Source organism: Geotrypetes seraphini, chromosome 16 (assembly GCF_902459505.1).
Source record: "Geotrypetes seraphini chromosome 16, aGeoSer1.1, whole genome shotgun sequence".
NCBI classification, from domain to species: Eukaryota; Metazoa; Chordata; class Amphibia; order Gymnophiona; family Dermophiidae; genus Geotrypetes; species Geotrypetes seraphini.
In genome coordinates this window covers 35,358,542-35,376,180 of record NC_047099.1, presented here as the reverse complement: position 1 = coordinate 35,376,180, position 17,639 = coordinate 35,358,542, and the positions used below count along the sequence as shown (strand labels likewise).

The window sequence follows — 17,639 nt, the reverse complement described above, 5'->3', positions numbered from 1 at the left end:
CGGGACAGTCATCATCCCACCTCCAAGAGCAGGCCTACTCCCCCAGCTCTGCCACTGACTCTGCGTGTGTGTGTGTGTATCTCCCTATATCTGAGTTCTGACAGGATTTGTCCCCTTCCTACCGGGTTCTCACAGTAACAGCAGCTCTTTCTCTGGCACAGAAGACTGTGACAAGTTAGCGTGTCCTTTAGGGGTCCACAAAGGAGACCATGATGTAGCGGGTGCCGGCAGTGGTGGCGAGGCCCTCGTGGTAGTGGGTCAGGCGGCCAGGGTGCATGAGGGACCAGCCTTTCCTGGGGGATTCCACCTTGCAGTTGTAACGCAGGAACCGGCAGCCACCTCCCTGCAGGAAGGAAGGGAGAGATGACTAAAAAAACCAAAACAAACAATCTAACCACCCACTGTCCATTTTCAGATTAACCCCTCACCTCATTCCAGAATTCCCACTCCCTTCATTAAACCATCTAATTTATTCTGCCCCTCCGCAACTCACCTCATCCTACAAGCAAGCAAGCCTCCCCTAAAAAACCAAAACCCTTCCCTCATTCTTTGTATCCACCAAACATCATCTCATACCAGCCCTTCCTCATGCCACAAGCTCTGCCCATCTCTCTCCCTACCCCCACCTCACGCTAGGGTCATCTTGGCTCGCAATCCATTGCCCCCTTCCCACTAGCCTGCCCCCATGCCACATGTCCCATCCAGTCAACTAGTCCTCCCGCCAACCTCCTGACTCACCCCCACACATGACCGACTCATTGAGGGGAGAGAGTAATGAACAGACTGTCTTGCAGGGTGTTCACCACTGCTACCTCACGACCCCGAGGCAGCTCCTGTTATGTCCCATCGGTTATGAACGCTCCAGCATTCCCAACCTCCCGGGGCTGCAGGGAAGGTGACGGCAGAGACTCTCTCACCTGGTAGTCGATGCCCTTTCTGTTCATGGCGACATTTATGGTGAATGTGGAGGAGTCATGATGCGGCCTCAGGAACGGCTGCTCATCAGGCCGGTAACGGACCATGAAATTTAACATGGCTTGGGCCTGGGAAGCAAAGGATTGGGGGGGGGAGGGAGGGAGAGAGCAGAGAAAGTGCGATAATATTAGCATCATATTTATTGCTATTTGAATGTTCTACTTTGCAGCCTCTTAAGCTGTTTCATTGCCGACGTAGCGAGTATCATATCTATGTTAATTGAATGTTAGTAGCTAGAAGGATGCTAGGGTGCATAGGAAGAAGTATAGTCTGTAGGAAAAAAAGAAGAGGTATTGATGCCTCTGTATAAGACTCTGGTGAGACCTCATTTAGAATATTGTGTACAATTCTGGAGGCCGCACCGTCAAAAAGATATAAAGAGGAAGGAGTCGGTCCAGAGGAAGGTTACTAAAATGGTGCGTGGTCTTCATCATAAGGCGTATGGGGACAGATTTAAAGATCTCAATCTGTATACTTTGGAGGAAAGGTGGGAGAGGGGAGATAGGATAGACCTTTAAATACCTACGTAATGTAAATGCACACGAGTCGAGTCTCATTTGAAAGGAAGCTCTGGAATGAGAGGGCATAGCATGAAATTAAGAGGCTCCGGAGTAATCTGAGGAAATACTTTTTTACAGAAAGGGTGGTGGATGCGTGGAATAGGCTCCCAGCTGGAGACAAAGTCTGCGTCTGAATGCAAGAACGCATGGGACAGGCACGTGGGATCTGCTAGGGAGAGGAGGAGATAGTGGATGGGCAGACTGGATGGGCCATTTGGCCTTTATCTGTCATCATGTTTCTATGTTTCATTAACCATAAAGTTCTATGACATCACAATGCAGTTGTTAAGCGCCTTATTCTATAGGAAGAGGAGATGCAAATGTTAAGAGCCTTAGCCTATAGGGAGAGGAGGAGATAGTGGATGCTCTGGATGGGCCATTTGGCCCTTATCTGCCATTATGTTTCTATGTTTCATTAACCATAAAGTTCTATGACATCACAATGCAAATGTTGAGAGCCTTAGCCAATAGGGAGAGGAGATGCAAATGTTAAGAGCCTTAGCCAATAGGGAGAGGAGATGCAAATGTTAAGAGCCTTAGCCAATAGGGAGAGGAGATGCAAATGTTAAGAGCCTTAGCCAATAGGGAGAGGAGATGCAAATGTTAAGAGCCTTAGCCAATAGGGAGAGGAAGTGATAGTGGATTCTGCGGATGGGCCATTTGGTCCTTATCTGCCATTATGTTTCTATAACCATAATTCTCTATGACCTCACAATGCAGGTGTAAAGAGGCTTAGCCTATAGGAAGAGGAGATGCAAATGTTAAGAGCCTTAGCCAATAGGGAGAGGAGATGCAACTGTTAAGAGCCTTAGCCTATTGGGAGAGGAAGTGATAGTGGATTCTGCGGAAGGGCAGACTGGATGGGCCATTTGGCCTTTATCTACCATCATCTTTCTATGTATTGCACCGATATTTATCATATTTCCGTTACATGATTTTTTACTGTGCTGTTCAATGTTTATGTTTCTGATACTATTTCATTTCTATTAGGTTTTAATTTGCCATTTCTTCACTGATTGTATTTCTGTTTATATTTGGTCCTTTTACTGTTAACAAAATTGTACGTTTCAGGTCAAGCTGCACCTGCTGTTTACTGCCTTGGCTGAACCTCTTCATAAGAGTGGTTAACAAATCCCAAAGGAGTGGCCTAGTGGTCAGAGCAGCTGCCTCTGAGGTTGCAGCACCTTCCGATTTGGGGCAAATCACTTAACCCGTCATTGCCCCAATCGGGACCTGCTTTGATCGTGGAAACCATGCAGAAAAAGCTGTATATCAAGCCCCATCCCCCTTTACCCTCACCAAAAATCAATCAATCTTAATTCTGCCATTACCACAACCAAAATGCATGCTAGGGTCCTTGTTCTGTAGAGCTTACAATGACATCAAGAAACGGTAAGATACTTCAGGAATGTTAGTTAGAAAATCAAAAACATATGCTACAATAAAGAAGGCTAATGGATGAAGTTGTTATAATTACCTTTCTGTACAGCAATTGCTCTTTCCATTTTAAAAATGTGACAAAGTGAATTCCACCAAAAAGAATAATTAAGATTTGTATAATTTTTCCAATTAGCCGTAATGTGCTGAATTGCCACCCCTGTCATTATTAATAGAAGTTTGGTATTATAAGATGAAATTTGACTTTTTTTCCTCATAGCCATGCCAAACAGAATAGTATCATAAGACAAAGCAACATGATTTTCAAGTAAACGGTTAACCTGCGTCCAAATTGAATTCCAAAATAATTTAATACAGGGACAGTAAAAAAAGTAAATGATCCAATGTCCCTACTTCCAGATTACAATATAAAGATCTGGGGGCCATTAGAGAATTATTGTAATGAATGAACATCGTTTTCCTTTCTGATGGATACGTGTATTTTATTGGGGGGAGGGGGGAAATTGGGTGATTAATATTTTTATTTAATGATTGGATTTCTGTTGAAGAATTGTTGGGTGGGGGGGGGGAAAGGGTTATAATGTCTACTTTAATGGATTATATGTATAAGAATGTCAAGTGCTGTATATTTTATTAGTAATGTAATGTTTTAATATTAGGAACAAACAAAGCAAAACTGCAGATGTGTACAACGATGTAGGCAAATTTTATTGTGACAACCAAAATGTATATTAAAACCTTTTTACCAAACAGGGGACCCAACACGGTCCGTGTTTCGGACAACCTTCATCAGGGGTCCATGGTAAAAAAAGGAAAAAATATGTCACAAAAATTGCAGGAAAACACAATAGAGACAAACAGATAATATGTCACGCCAAGAGTCACTCGGTATAGTGAAAATTTGCCTACATCGTTGTACATAGTAACATAGTAACATAGTAGATGACGGCAGATAAAGACCCGAATGGTCCATCCAGTCTGCCCAACCTGATTCAATTTAAATTTTTTTTTTCTTCTTAGCTATTTCTGGGCGAGAATCCAAAGCTTTACCCGGTACTGTGCTTGGGTTCCAACTGCCGAAATCTCTGTTAAGACTTACTCCAGCCCATCTACACCCTCCCAGCCATTGAAGCCCTCCCCTGCCCATCCTCCTCCAAACGGCCATGCACAGACACAGACCGTACAAGTCTGCCCAGTAACTGGCCTAGTTCAATCTTTAATATTATTTTCTGATTCTAAATCTTCTGTGTTCATCCCACGCTTCTTTGAACTCAGTCACAGTTTTACTCTCCACCACCTCTCCCGGGAGCGCATTCCAGGCATCCACCACCCTCTCCGTAAAGTAGAATTTCCTAACATTGCACCTGAATCTACCACCCCTCAACCTCAAATTATGTCCTCTGGTTTTATCATTTTCCTTTCTCTGGAAAATATTTTGTTCTACGTTAATACCCTTTAAGTATTTGAACGTCTGAATCATATCTCCCCTGTCTCTCCTTTCCTCTAGGGTAGACATATTCAGGGCTTCCAGTCTCTCCTCATACGTCTTCTGGCGCAAGCCTCCTATCATTTTCGTCGCCCTCCTCTGGACCGCCTCAAGTCTTCTTACGTCTTTCGCCAGATACGGTCTCCAAAACTGATTTGTTTGTTCCTGATTGGTTGTTTCACTGCAGACAAGGTTGGACTCCTCCTCCTTTTGCTTCTGATGTTTTAATATTAATCACTTGTTTGTCAGTTTTAAAATGAATAAAGAATTAAAAAAAAAAAAAAAAATGGACGAAGCCCATCTTTTTGAGGCCAACACCTGGAACAAGGTAACTTCTTTCTGGCTCTATTAGACTCCCCAGATGCAGAGAACTCATGACAAAATCCTTCTCTGGCTCTTACCTTCGTGTAGTAGCCTGGATACAGTTTCTCTGTGACAGGAGCGATGTATTCCTGCAGAAACTTCAGCCACTCTCTTTCGAAGCCCACCTGGCTCATGTGGATGTCCACGGTGGGAACATTCTCATATCCACCGGTCAGACGCTTGTCCTGTGGGAAGAGCAGCGGTGGAAGGTAAAACAATCACATGGGAAGGATTGAGGACAAACAAGGAAATAATCCCCCCTAACACACATACTCATTCCCATTCCATTACAATGAAGCCACCCACATAACATAAGAACATAAGAATTGCCCTACTGGCACAGACTGAAGGTCCATCAAGCCCTGCATCCTGTTTACAACAATGGCCGACCCATGTCCCAAGTACCAGGCAGAAACCCAAACAGTAGCAACATTTCAGAGCTGAGATTGTGATGTCATAATGCCTCGTTCCACCAATGCCTAAGAACCAACCTCATCAGTGAGGTCACAATAGCTTGATTGTCCTATACTTGGCTCACATAAGAACATAAGAGCTGCCATACTGGGACAGACCGAAGGTCCATCAAGCCAGTATCCTGTTTCCAACAGTGGCCAACCCAGGTCCCAAGTACCTGGCAAAAACCCAAAGAGTAGCAACATTCCAGAGCTGAGATTGTGATGTCATAATGCCTCATTCCACCAGTGCTTAAGAGCCAGCCTCATCAGTGATGTCACAATGGCTTCATTGTCCTATACTTGGCTCACTTAAGTACATAAGAGTTGCCATACTGAGACAGACTGAAGGTCCATCAAGTCCACCATCGTTTCCAACAGTGGCCATCCCAGGTCACAAGAACCTGGCAGAAACCCAAATAGCAACAACATTCCAGAGCTGAGATTGTGATGTCATAATGCCTCATTCCACCAATGCCTAAGAGCCAACCTCAGCAGTGATGTCACAATGGCTCAATTTTCCTAGACTTGGCTCACATAAGAGTTGCCATACTGGGACAGACTGAAGGTCCATCTAGCCCGGCATCCTGTTTCCAACAGTGGCCAACCCAGGTCCCAAGTACCAAGCAGAAACTCAAAGAGTAAAACAGATTTATTCATTTGATTTTTTTTTTTTTTGCCCGTCTTCCCAAAGGAGCTCAGAACGGGTTACAAACCAAGTACTCAAGCATTTTCTCTGTCTCGGCAGGCTCACAAACCATCTAATGTACCTGGGGCAGTGGAGGATTGTGGGGAGTGTGTGGTGTAATGCTTAGAGCTACAACACCAATGCCCTGGGGTTGTGGGTTCAAATCCCGCATTGCTCGTGACCCTGGGCAAGTCACTTAATCCTGCAAAAAAAATACCTGCCTTTTAGGCTTCTCTTCTATATGCATTGTTTTGCTTGGAAGGGCAATAAAAGCTCTTCTCCACAACTGTGTCTCAAATGTATTGTTAATTAGAGTATAATCTCGTTATAACGGACTCGCTTATAACGGAACCTCGCCTACAGCGGACGAGGTCCGCCGGTCCTGGCCGTGCGCCTTTATAAACATACAGAAAATTATCGCATATAGCGGACTCGCGTATAACGGACTTTCGGATATAACGGACAACCAATTTGGTCCCCAGCGCCGCTTTCAGCTGTAGTTTTCTTCGGCTATAACGGACATGCAGTCTCCGCCTACAAGGCGCGTGGCGTGCCGGCGATATAGTATCAAAATGCAGCCCAGAAGAAATTGACAGAGTATTTTTCTTACCAGTACAGTGCGACATAATGCTTTAGACCAGTGGTTCCCAACCCTGTCCTGGAGGAACACCAGGCCAATCGGGTTTTCAGGCTAGCCCTAATGAATATGCATGAAGCAAATTTGCATGCCTATCACTTCCATCATATGCAAATCTCTCTCATGCATATTCATTAGGGCTAGCCTGAAAACCCGATTGGCCTGGTGTTCCTCCAGGACAGGGTTGGGAATCACTGCTTTAGAACATCTTTTTAGTGTTCTGGTTTTGCAATCATTTCGTGCCATACCAATGTTTGGCTGAGTTTTGTTCTTGATGTTGCTAATATGCTTGTGCAGTGACTTTTTTCATCAATCGTATGTTATTTCAAGTTGACCTAAATAAAGTTTTAAAAAAATGCAACTCGGGATATAACATAGAAACATAGAAGATGACGGCAGAAAATGGCCATAGCCCATCAAGTCTGCCCACTCTAACAACCCCACCCCCTTGAATTTACCCCCCTAGAGATCCCACATGTGTATCCCATTTCCTTTTAAAATCCGGCACGCTGCTGGCCTGAATCACCTGAAGTGGAAGTTCATTCCAACGATCGACCACCCTTTTGGTGAAGAAGAACTTCCTGGTGTTGCCATGAAATTTCCCACCCCTGATTTTCAGCGGAGGTCCTCTTGTGGCTGAGGGACCTTTAAAAAAAGAAGATATCATCCTCCACCTCAATACGGCCGGTGATATATTTAAACGTCTCTATCATGTCTCCTCTCTCTCTACGTTCTTCGAGTGAGTATAGCTGCAGTTTATTCAGCCTTTCCTCATACGGGAGGTCTTTGAGTCCCGAGACCATCCTGGTGGCCATTCTTTGAACCGACTCAACTCTCAGCACATCTTTTTGGTAATGTGGCCTCCAGAATTGTACACAATATTCCAGATGAGGCCTCACCATGGATCTGTACAACGGCATTATAACTTCGGGCGTCCCTTGAAGTCCGTTATAACAAGATTATACTGTATTTAAAAGGGGAATGAGCCTCAGATCCCTGTGCGTTGTGAAGTGTGTTAACTGAGCAACCGCACTAGAAAGGGAAGATAATTCACTGGCTCCACTCCCCCTCCTGCCTGATGTAAATCATTTGATGCTGACTCGCATTTCAATGTGTTATACTCTTAAAAAACACTTGACTTCAAAGAGCAATGCAAAATCTTAGCTTACGCAGGGTTTCAATTATGTGCTGCAGGCATATCAGTTCTCCTGCTGTCTTTGCCGGTTCACTTTTGCCAACGGAGGCTAGCTGGTGTTTCGCTAGGTAGCTGCTTGACAAATAAGGCCGAGAAGTCCATAGCGAAATGCCAGCTAGCCTCCGTTGGCAAAAGTGGGCCGGCAAAGACAGTCCTACGCAGAAATCCACCCACCTCTCTCTGTGTGCTTGTAAGGAAACAGCAGGGCAGCCGTCTATTAGATCCCACGTGGAAGGACAGAAGAGAAACAGACCGTGCGAAGAAACACTATCTTTATTCAATATACAGAGACGGAGGTTGTGGTAAGGGCGGATAGCGTAGCTGGTTTTAAGAAAGGTTTGGACAAGTTCCTGGAGGAAAAGTCCATAGTCTTGTTTTTGAGAAAGACATGGGGGAAGCCACTGCTTGCCCTGGATCGGTAGCATGGAATGTTGTTGCTCTTTGGGACTCTGGAACCCTGCTGCTCTTTGGGACTCTGGAACCCTGCTGCTCTTTGGGACTCCGGAACCCTGCTGCTCTTTGGGACTCCGGAACCCTGCTGCTCTTTGGGACTCCGGAACCCTGCTGCTCTTTGGGACTCCGGAACCCTGCTGCTCTTTGGGACTCCGGAACCCTGCTGCTCTTTGGGACTCCGGAACCCTGCTGCTCTTTGGGACTCTGGAACCCTGCTGCTCTTTGAAACTCCGGAACCCTGCTGCTCTTTGGGACTCTGGAACCCTGCTGCTCTTTGAAACTCCGGAACCCTGCTGCTCTTTGGGACTCCGGAACCCTGCTGCTCTTTGGGACTCCGGAACCCTGCTGCTCTTTGGGACTCCGGAACCCTGCTGCTCTTTAGGATTCCGGAACCCTGCTGCTCTTTGGGACTCCAGAACCCTGCTGCTCTTTGGGATTCCAGAATGTTGCTGCTCCTTGAGTTCTGGCCAGGTACTAGTGGCCTGGATTGGCCACCGTGAGAACGGGCTACTGGGCCTCATGGACCATTGGTCTGACCCAGTTCTTATACTCCCAGGGTAGAAAAATGCCTGAAGTGCCTGCGATTCGCCAGAGTTGGCTGCATCGGGGGTGGGTGGGTGGGGGGGGGGAACAAGACAACCAGCTGGACAGCAACACACAATTTCCACCAAAACTGTAAGAAAAGGTTCCTGGGCCCATTAAAACTGACAATTTAAATTTGTTGCTCTCCCGCTGGTTGTCTTACCCCCGACGCAGCCATTTCCGGTGAAATGCGGTCACATATATTGAATAAAGATAATGTTTCTTCATACTGTGAGCTTCTCTTGTCCTTCCTGTTTGGTTCTCATTTCTTTTGTCTAGATCATTTTGAATGTGTACACCGCCTTGAACCGACTGCCTAAAACTCTTCCCCTCCCCAAATCGTGGCTCAGGAGGAACCGACGTCATCACTTCCTGCCCCCTCTGCTTACCTCGTGCTTTCCCCCAGACCACTTGCCATAGTTCTCCATCTCTTCCACCATCTCGTCGCACATTGTGTCTGTGAAGATGGGGAACCAATACACGTCTGGGCAGGGCTGGGAGAGGGCGAGAGAACACAGGGCCATCAACTGAGCAGCACAGAAGCAAGATTTATTTATTAAAAAATTTTCTATTCCGCCCACAAATTCACGTACAACATTTAAAATGACATACGTAAAAAGTACAAATTCTACATTTATGCACAATCTAAAAATAAGATAAAACATCAAGGCCATAATTCAAAATTACCTGAACAGAAAGCAAAACAAGGGTTCCACCAAAGAGATACCACAAGGAAAACAGCAGCGCAAACACAAAAGACACTGTGGAATTGATGATCCTGTCAGAAGTAATTGCTGCTTTTTTATGGGGACGGGCGGGGATGGGTGGGGACGGAGAGGATCCTGGCGGGGACGGGTGGGGACGGAGAGGATCCTGGCGGGGACGGGCGGGGATGGTGGGATTTCTGTCCCCGCGCAACGCTCTAGTCTAAAGTGGCCCTAAACTCTTGATAGTGAAAATCAAAACCCTCGACAGTGGGAATGGCTGCCTATCTCAGCACAAGGCAACAGAGTCTGCATGGGGGTAGGGGAGGATAATGATAAGGAACCTTGGGATTTAGTACAAGTCCTGAAAAAGTATTTACCATCTTGATCTCTGCGTTCGGAGTTTACAATAAAGTTAGTGTTTGAAGATGTACAGGAAATGCACTATAAACCCCCCCCCCCCAGATGACAGCAATCTCTGTGGCTGGCCCACGGTTATGCAATAATAATAATAATTTTATTTCTTTTATACCGCCCAACCAGAAGATCTGGGCGGTTCACAGCAAAAGAACTGAGGGGACAAAAGCGCACGGACAAAAAAGCTAAGACAAATGCGCACAGGATGTCAGCGTGCCGGCTTAAAAGATAAATTTAAAGTGCTCTGAGGGGGGGGGGAACCCCACAACTTTACTTAGAAATGTTGCCGCTGCTATTGGGGGGGGAACCCCCCTTACAGAGGAAACTAATTTTTTACTAAAACACTGGGAAAAATTACACTTTCCTCTCTAATGGGGGGGTGCCAACACTTCTAAGTAAAAATCGGGGGGGGGGGTTCTCCCCCCCTTCGGAGCGCTTCAAAGTTACCTTTTAATCCGGCGCACTGATGTCCTGTGCGCATTTGTCTTAGTGCGCTTTTGTCTATGAACCGGTGCTTTGAGGTGCTGTCAAGATTTGAAAGCTTTTAAAGAAAAACTTTTTCAAACTCAATTGCTTGTCGACTTGCTATATTTTGCCTGCCTTTTGATTCGGGTCTGTAGACTGTGATGTTATATTGCTGAATTGACATAATATTATGTGTGTTATTGCTGTATTCCACTTAGGTTTTTAAGAGGAATAAAAATTTTTAATAAATAAATACATACATACATATTGTACATTCCCCCTTTTTTTATAAAACCGTAATGCGGTTTTTAGCGCCAACTAGAATTTCTAGTGAACCTTTTAAGAACATAAGAACTGCCTTCTCCGGATCAGACCTTCGGTCCATCAAGTCCGGCGATCCGCACACGCGGTGTACACCTGGCTTAATTTATAGTCCTTATAAGGCAAAAAAATCTAGAATCTATATGCTTTGAAAGTTTCTTAATTTATAGTCCACCATATCCTTATATGCCTCTCTTAAGGAGATATGCATCTAGTTTGCTCTTGAAGCCTAGGACGGTCGATTCCGTCATAATCTCCTCTGGGAGGGCATTCCAGGTGTCAACCACTCTCTGAGTGAAGCAGAACTTCCTGACATTAGTCCTGAACCTGTCCCCCCTTAGCTTCATTACATGTCCTCTAGTCCGTGTCAAATTGGACAATGTAAATAATCTTCTCTGCTCTATTTTGTCGATTCCTTTCAGTATTTTGAAGGTCTCGATCATATTTCACCGGAAAGGCAGCCGATCTCATCTCAAAACTGGAATTGTGCTTTCTAGTGCAAACAGGAAACAGATTCTAGTGTCTGTGTGTTTTTGAGTGTTAGACTTTCAAATAATATCACAGTATCCAGGTGTGAAAATCAACACCTCAGACACTGAAGCAAGATTTACTATATTTAATTAGGGGTGAATCTAGTGAATTGAGTTTATATGAAAAAAAAATGTTTAAAAACAGGAGCTGTTCGATATCAGCTACACACCTATTAAGAGCAGAAGTGAGAGCGTGGAATCGGAGGGTGTAAAACTGCTGTAATATTTGGGGAAGGAAGTTTACCTGTTCATAGTAATTCCTGTCAAAGATTTTAGAGTAATTCTCGTGGATGTATTTCTCTTTCCAATCCTGAAATTTAAAGCATTAAGAAAAAGTGACACGTTTTTCCTTTCACATCCTCCTCAGAGCTTAACTTTTCAAAAAGTAACTTTCCCCGAGTCTGTCATTGTCTGTTTTTGTGGGGAACGCAGTACCCTAGCCTACAGGGTTTCCAGGAGGTCATATCTGAAGAATTATAATCTTTATTTGTAAATAGACTCAACACGATCGTGTTTCGGATCGCAAAGGCCTGCCTCAGGAGTCTAAATACAGTACTCCACCGATATTCGCGGGGGTTCTGTTCCAGGAACCCCGGCGAATCTTGAAAAACCGCACGTACGGTTTTTCATGTGCAGGAAGAGGCGGTCGGAGCGTACCGCGAGTGGTTTCCTGCACTCGCGGCGCTCCGGCTGCTGCTCTCTCCTGCCTCTCCCGCTGCCCTTTCCTTGTCAGTGGTTCGCGGTCGGAAAATACCACAAATAACCGGGACCGCGAACCGCCGACCGTGAACGACCGGGGGAAACACTGTATAACATCAAAATGAAGAAATGAGAATATACAATTAAAAAACGCAAGTGTGCAATCATCTCAACGTTCATAAGAATAGAAGAAAAGAACAAAGTCTGAAACATATATATGGACTGAAAGTTATATATGGACCATCAAAAAGATCATACAACATCATAGGCTCCTTTTACAAAGGCACGCCAGGGCCTTAACACGCAGAATACCGCGTGCTAGCCGCTACCGCCTCCTTTGATCCACTTATCGCACCTTTGTTAAATGAGCCCTGTGTGAATGTAGTAATAGACAGAAATATATTGCATAAAAACTTAATGAAATTATAATCAAAAACTTAATTACATCAATAAGCCATGACACTATTTTAAAAAAAACCATCAATGATTCATGAATAATGCTGAAACATTTTGAATGAATACAAAAGTAATGTATCTAGCCTCAACTGAGTACAATAAACTTTCAAATGCTTTATTAAATCAACAGTCCATAAAAAGGAAAAAATTTTCCTAAGCATATTAAACATTTTGCAGTGCATTAAAAATGATAAAATGTTTTCTCCGAGTGATTGCCATACGAGTATCTTTCCTGTCCCAAAAATTGTACATCCTTTCCTTAAAACTTGTAAACCACTTAGATATGCCCCTCGTTGGAGGTGGTATAGGCAAACTTTAATAAACTATAAACGGGAAGGAGAGAGCGCAGTACTCACCGCAGGATTCTCGAAGATCTGCCAGAGATCATTGTGCAGGTGGGTGGTGTTGTAACGAGATGTGGAGAGCAGCCGGCCAAAGTCATCCCGGTTACTGATGTGCAGGAAGATGCCCTGGGAGAGAGCAAGGCACTATGTGAACGCTAGGAAAAACAAGGAGTTTGCAGAGCGAGCAGGGAAGGATGGTGTTATGCCTATGGCCAGGGGATAACTGAAACTCAGCATACTACGTGATATTACATTACATTACATTAGGGATTTCTATTCCGCCATTACCTTGCGGTTCAAGGCGGCTTACAAAAGATTTATAAACGGGGTTACAATGGAGGAACCGATGATAAATTAGAGTGGTAAATAGATAATTTCGGGGCAAGGATAAATACAGTTTACAGGAAGTGTGTAAATGGAGGTCTCCTCAAGTCTGCTTATCTGCTATCCTGACCGAGTGTGACCTGGGTATTGCCAACACAAAGACCAAAAGAACAGTAAAACCAGGTTGACCAGGTGTCGTAGTGAAGAAAGCTGGTTTCTGAATCAAGCCTGCTTATCTTCTATCCTGACCTCTTGACCACAGTGACCTGGGTGTTGCCAAAACAAAGAACAGAACCGGGCGTGCCTGAGTCGTAGTAAAGGAAGCTGGTTACTGAAGGATCGGCTTGTATAACTATGAACTCAGCAGTTTTCACCCTATATAAGAAACGGGACTGTCCCCCAGAATCAGAATCCATCTCGTTGCAACCACGGGGCAGTCCCGTGCCCTACGCCCTATCAATCACAGGGATTCCTGATTGTGAAGGATGGTGATGCCTGGGATCACGAGATATATATATATATATATATAAGTATAATAAAGGGTTATGGTCTATGCTTTTATATTGTCTGTGTGCTTTTCTGAGTGTCACTGATCGTCCCATCTGACAGAAATAAGTGACGGAACAGATGGCAGGTGTAAGGTGGGGTACAAAGCGGTGTCAGGGGTTGGGAATGGATTTAAAATTCCACAGCGGATTACAGCAAAATAGCGGTAAAAAAACAAAAACCCCTAAAATACGAGTATCGGCATGAAACAAAAAATAGGTTGACAGCTCTTGATCAATCCATCCACCAACTCTAGCAATAGCCCAATGGCAAGCCCCAGCTGGATATCAAGAGACAAACAGAACAGTATGGATCTATGACCCACAAATCAGAATCCTTATTGATGCGTCATCAACTACCAGGTTTTCAGCTAATGACAGAAAGACATGAATATTGACCAGAAACAAACTGCAAACATAAGAACATAAGGATTGCCAATACTGGGACAGATCGAAGATCCATCAAGCCCAGCATCCTGTTTCCAACAGTGGCCAATCCAGGTCAAAGGTACCTGGCAAAACCCCCAAAAGTAGCAACATTCCAGAGCTGAGATTGTGATGTCATAATGCCTCATTCCACCAATGCCTAAGAGCCAACCTCATCGGTGATGTCACAATGGCTTGGTTGTCCTATACTTGGCTCACATAAGAATTGCCAATACTGGGACAGATCGAAGATCCATCAAGCCAGCATCTTGTTTCCAACAGTGGCCAATCCAGGTCAAAGGTACCTGGCAAAAACCCCAAAGAGTAGCAACATTCCAGAGCTGAGACTGTGATGTCATAATGCCTCATTCCACCAATGCCTACGAGCCAACCTCATCAGTGATGTCACAATGTCTTGGTTGTCCTATACTTGCACTGTCAATACTGAGACAGACCGAAGGTCCATCAAGCCCAGTATCTTGTCTCCAACAGTGGCCCCAGTCATCCCAGCCCTTCTCCGACCGGACCTCTGGTTCCTGAAGAGGAACTGTCAGGGGGGGGGGGGAAACCATACTCTGTTAGGGAAAACTCTAGATGGCATAGAAGGGCCCCGATAGCCCATATAGGCTTTGAACATAAATCTAACAAGATCAGGGGCAAATCCATGAATAGGGATTCCCTGGGGATACCTGTAGGGACTCCCCTTGACTCCTCAAAGGCTCAGAAGCATCTGCACTTTTCCGAGGGTGCCAGACCTGAAAGTCTACCTCTAAGTCTGGCTTTAGCGACAGATTTAACAGAAGGCACCACCAATCAAATGTCTTGACTGCATCTTAATAAGAGATCAATTCATCTGCCAACTATTTTGGGCCACATGTCTTTGCTAGTTATTATGGACAACCAGGGGCATGCCACAGAGGACTAGTTCTACCCATCCCTTAGCACTAGTTAAACTGAGTGGCCATGGGATAGATCCCAAAGTGACGGGTTGGGTCAGGAACTGGTTGAGTGGAAAGCGACAGAGGGTAGTGGTCAGTGGAGATCACTCTGATGAAAGGGATGTTACTAGTGGTGTGCCTCAAGGTTCTGTTCTTGGGCCTATTCTTTTTAACACTTTTGTGAACGATATTGCTTAAGGGCTGTTGGGCAAGATTTGCCTCTTTGCGTACGATACCAAAATCTGCAATAGAGTAGACACCCCGGATGGTGGGAATAACATGAAGAGAGACCTAGCCAAACTTGGTCTGAAATTTGGCAGCTAAGATATGGTAAGATATGGAAGGTCATGCATTTGGGATGCCAAAACCAGAAAGAACAGTACAGTTTGGGGGGCAAAGAACTTATGCGCACGACAGAAGAGCAGAACTTGCGTGCGATTGTATGTGATGATCTTAAGGTAGCCAAACAGGTTGAAATGGTGACAGCGAAAGCTAGAAGGATGCTAGGGTGATTAGGGAAAAGAAAGTATTGATGCCCCTGTATAAGACTTTGGTGAGACCTCATTTAGAATATTGTGTACAATTCTGGATGCTGCACCTTCAAAAAGATATAAAATGGATGGAGTCGGTCCAGAGGAAGGCTACTAAAATGGTGTGTGGTCTTCGTCGTAAGGGGACAGGCTTAAGATCTCAATATGTATACTTTAGAGGAAGGGCAGGAGAGGGGAGATATGATAGAGGCGTTTAAATGCCTCCGTGGCATAAATGCACATGAATCGAGTCTCTTTCATTTGAAAGGAAACTCTGGAATGAGAGGGCATAGGATGAAGTTAAGAGGTGATAGGCTCAGGAGAGGTGGCGGAGACAGAGACTGTGTCTGATTTCAAGAAAGCCTGGGATAGGCACATGGGATCTCTTAGAGAGAGGAAGAGATAATGGTTACTGCAGACGGGCAGACTGGATGGGCCATTTGGCCTTTATCTGCCATCATGTTTCTATGCTACTACCCTGGCTGCACCTTTTTGTAAAATGTGTTAGCATGGTATTACAGTAGTCTATGAAATAAAATTGTTCGTGTAATAGCCCCAAGTTCCAATGTTTGAAAGTTGGAAAAGCGTGCGTTAGGAAAGGGTGTCTAGATTTGTCAGTGGGCCTGTCAGTCTCATCCCTCTTTGCTACACAGGCCCAGCCTGGCCTTGTTTGCCCTGGGAAAGGAAAGCAGCAAGGCCCAAAAGGCAAAACGTTCAATCACTCTCTCTGTCTCACCTTCTCCCGCACAGTTTTACAGAAGGCCATGTCAGGGTCAGTAAGTTCGATGGTGAAGACATTCCTGTCCTTCAGCTCCTTTCGTAGGGTCTCTCCTTTGATGAGGTACACCTGTGTTATATAGGGGACATTCCAGATGCCACTAAAAAGCAAAGTGAGAAAGGGAACCAAAAATTATACACATACACAGAGCTTAAGGCTCTTCCAAAATATAAAACAATCGATTCCAATTTTTACATTTCTAGCTCGCTTTTTCACACACAAATTTCAAAGCGAGTTACAGAAAAGGAAACCAGTAAATCACTGGGATTACAAGACAGATAAGTTTTAAACGTGCCATAAAAAAAAACAGCAACTCACCTAAACATGGTCAAAAAACTTTATTACTGGCTTATGCTCAAAAATAGCCAGAAATGGACAACCCAAAATAAACACTTCCTGTTCTCAAAATGGCCTTCCTGTTCTCAAAACGGCCTTCTATTATTAATTTGATATCCTGCCTTAACCATCCAGTGTAAAAACAATAAAATATATCATGAAATGAACGCCAGTAATAGATAGGATAGCTGACAACATAATTATCCATCCATTCATCCCACTATTTAGTAAATGAATCTCCGCCACTTAGCTTCTTCATTGGCCGGAGAAATTGTCTCATTTATATAGGAAATTCTAACTCGTTTGACTTCAAATTTATATGGTACTTCTTCACAATCTTAATTCTTTAAAGATCACTTATCTTTAGATGCGGTCAATAAACCATATAAATTTGAAGTTATCATACAAGTTGGAATTTACTATAGAAATTACACAAGCGTTTCTCAGTTACCTTTGGAAAGAGCAATAAAAAGACTGTGTAAGATACAAAGACAGACTCTTTCACATATACAGTCAAACCTCGGTTTGCAAGTAACGCGGTGTGTGAGTGGACCACTAGTCTGACCCAGTAAGGCTATTCTTACATTCTTATTTGCAGGATATCAAAAAATAATAAACTTGAAACTATTAGGGGAGTTAAATTAGCAAAGAAAAAAGCAATGAGACAGGCAAGCCTTACACTCTTTTTCCCTGGACGACATCCACATAGTCCTCTGAGCGAGCATAGTACCCTTCAGGGCTCAGAGCACCCCAGAAATTGGACCACAGCTTCCCATGCCGAGACATCATGGGAGCAATCACCTTCCTGTGGTGGGGGAAGGGGGGGGGAGGAGAAAAAAATGGGAGATTAAACCCAATTAATAACGGTCTGGAGTAGAAGTCAGGCAAGCAATGACATCTCTGGCTGAGTCTCTTTTGGGATTGAGGCCTGCTAACTCGCAGCAGTACATGATTTTCTGCCGACCTTATTCCCATCTATATCTCCATTCACAAGGCTCCTGCACCTCTGCTGACCATCTGGCCCAGAAAACCGCAGG

At 44.5% G+C, this 17,639-nt stretch overlaps 1 protein-coding gene across 2 annotated transcripts in view; it reads right to left on the bottom strand.

The window, feature by feature from the left end:
• The window catches only part of PLOD3 (procollagen-lysine,2-oxoglutarate 5-dioxygenase 3), a 78,515-nt gene that overhangs the window by 10,687 nt on the left and 50,189 nt on the right, over positions 1-17,639 (bottom strand). Inside the window, exons 12-19 of one of the 2 annotated variants that reach the window (XM_033924267.1) lie at positions 17,282-17,407; positions 16,225-16,366; positions 12,738-12,851; positions 11,471-11,536; positions 9,179-9,283; positions 4,821-4,967; positions 918-1,043; positions 123-343 (exon numbers count right to left, since the gene is read on the bottom strand). In XM_033924267.1, the coding sequence (XP_033780158.1) occupies positions 188-343; positions 918-1,043; positions 4,821-4,967; positions 9,179-9,283; positions 11,471-11,536; positions 12,738-12,851; positions 16,225-16,366; positions 17,282-17,407 (982 nt within the window). In that variant the 3' untranslated portion in view covers positions 123-187. The remainder of the gene's footprint in view (positions 1-122; positions 344-917; positions 1,044-4,820; positions 4,968-9,178; positions 9,284-11,470; positions 11,537-12,737; positions 12,852-16,224; positions 16,367-17,281; positions 17,408-17,639) is intronic. The other variant, XM_033924268.1, reaches the window with a different exon arrangement.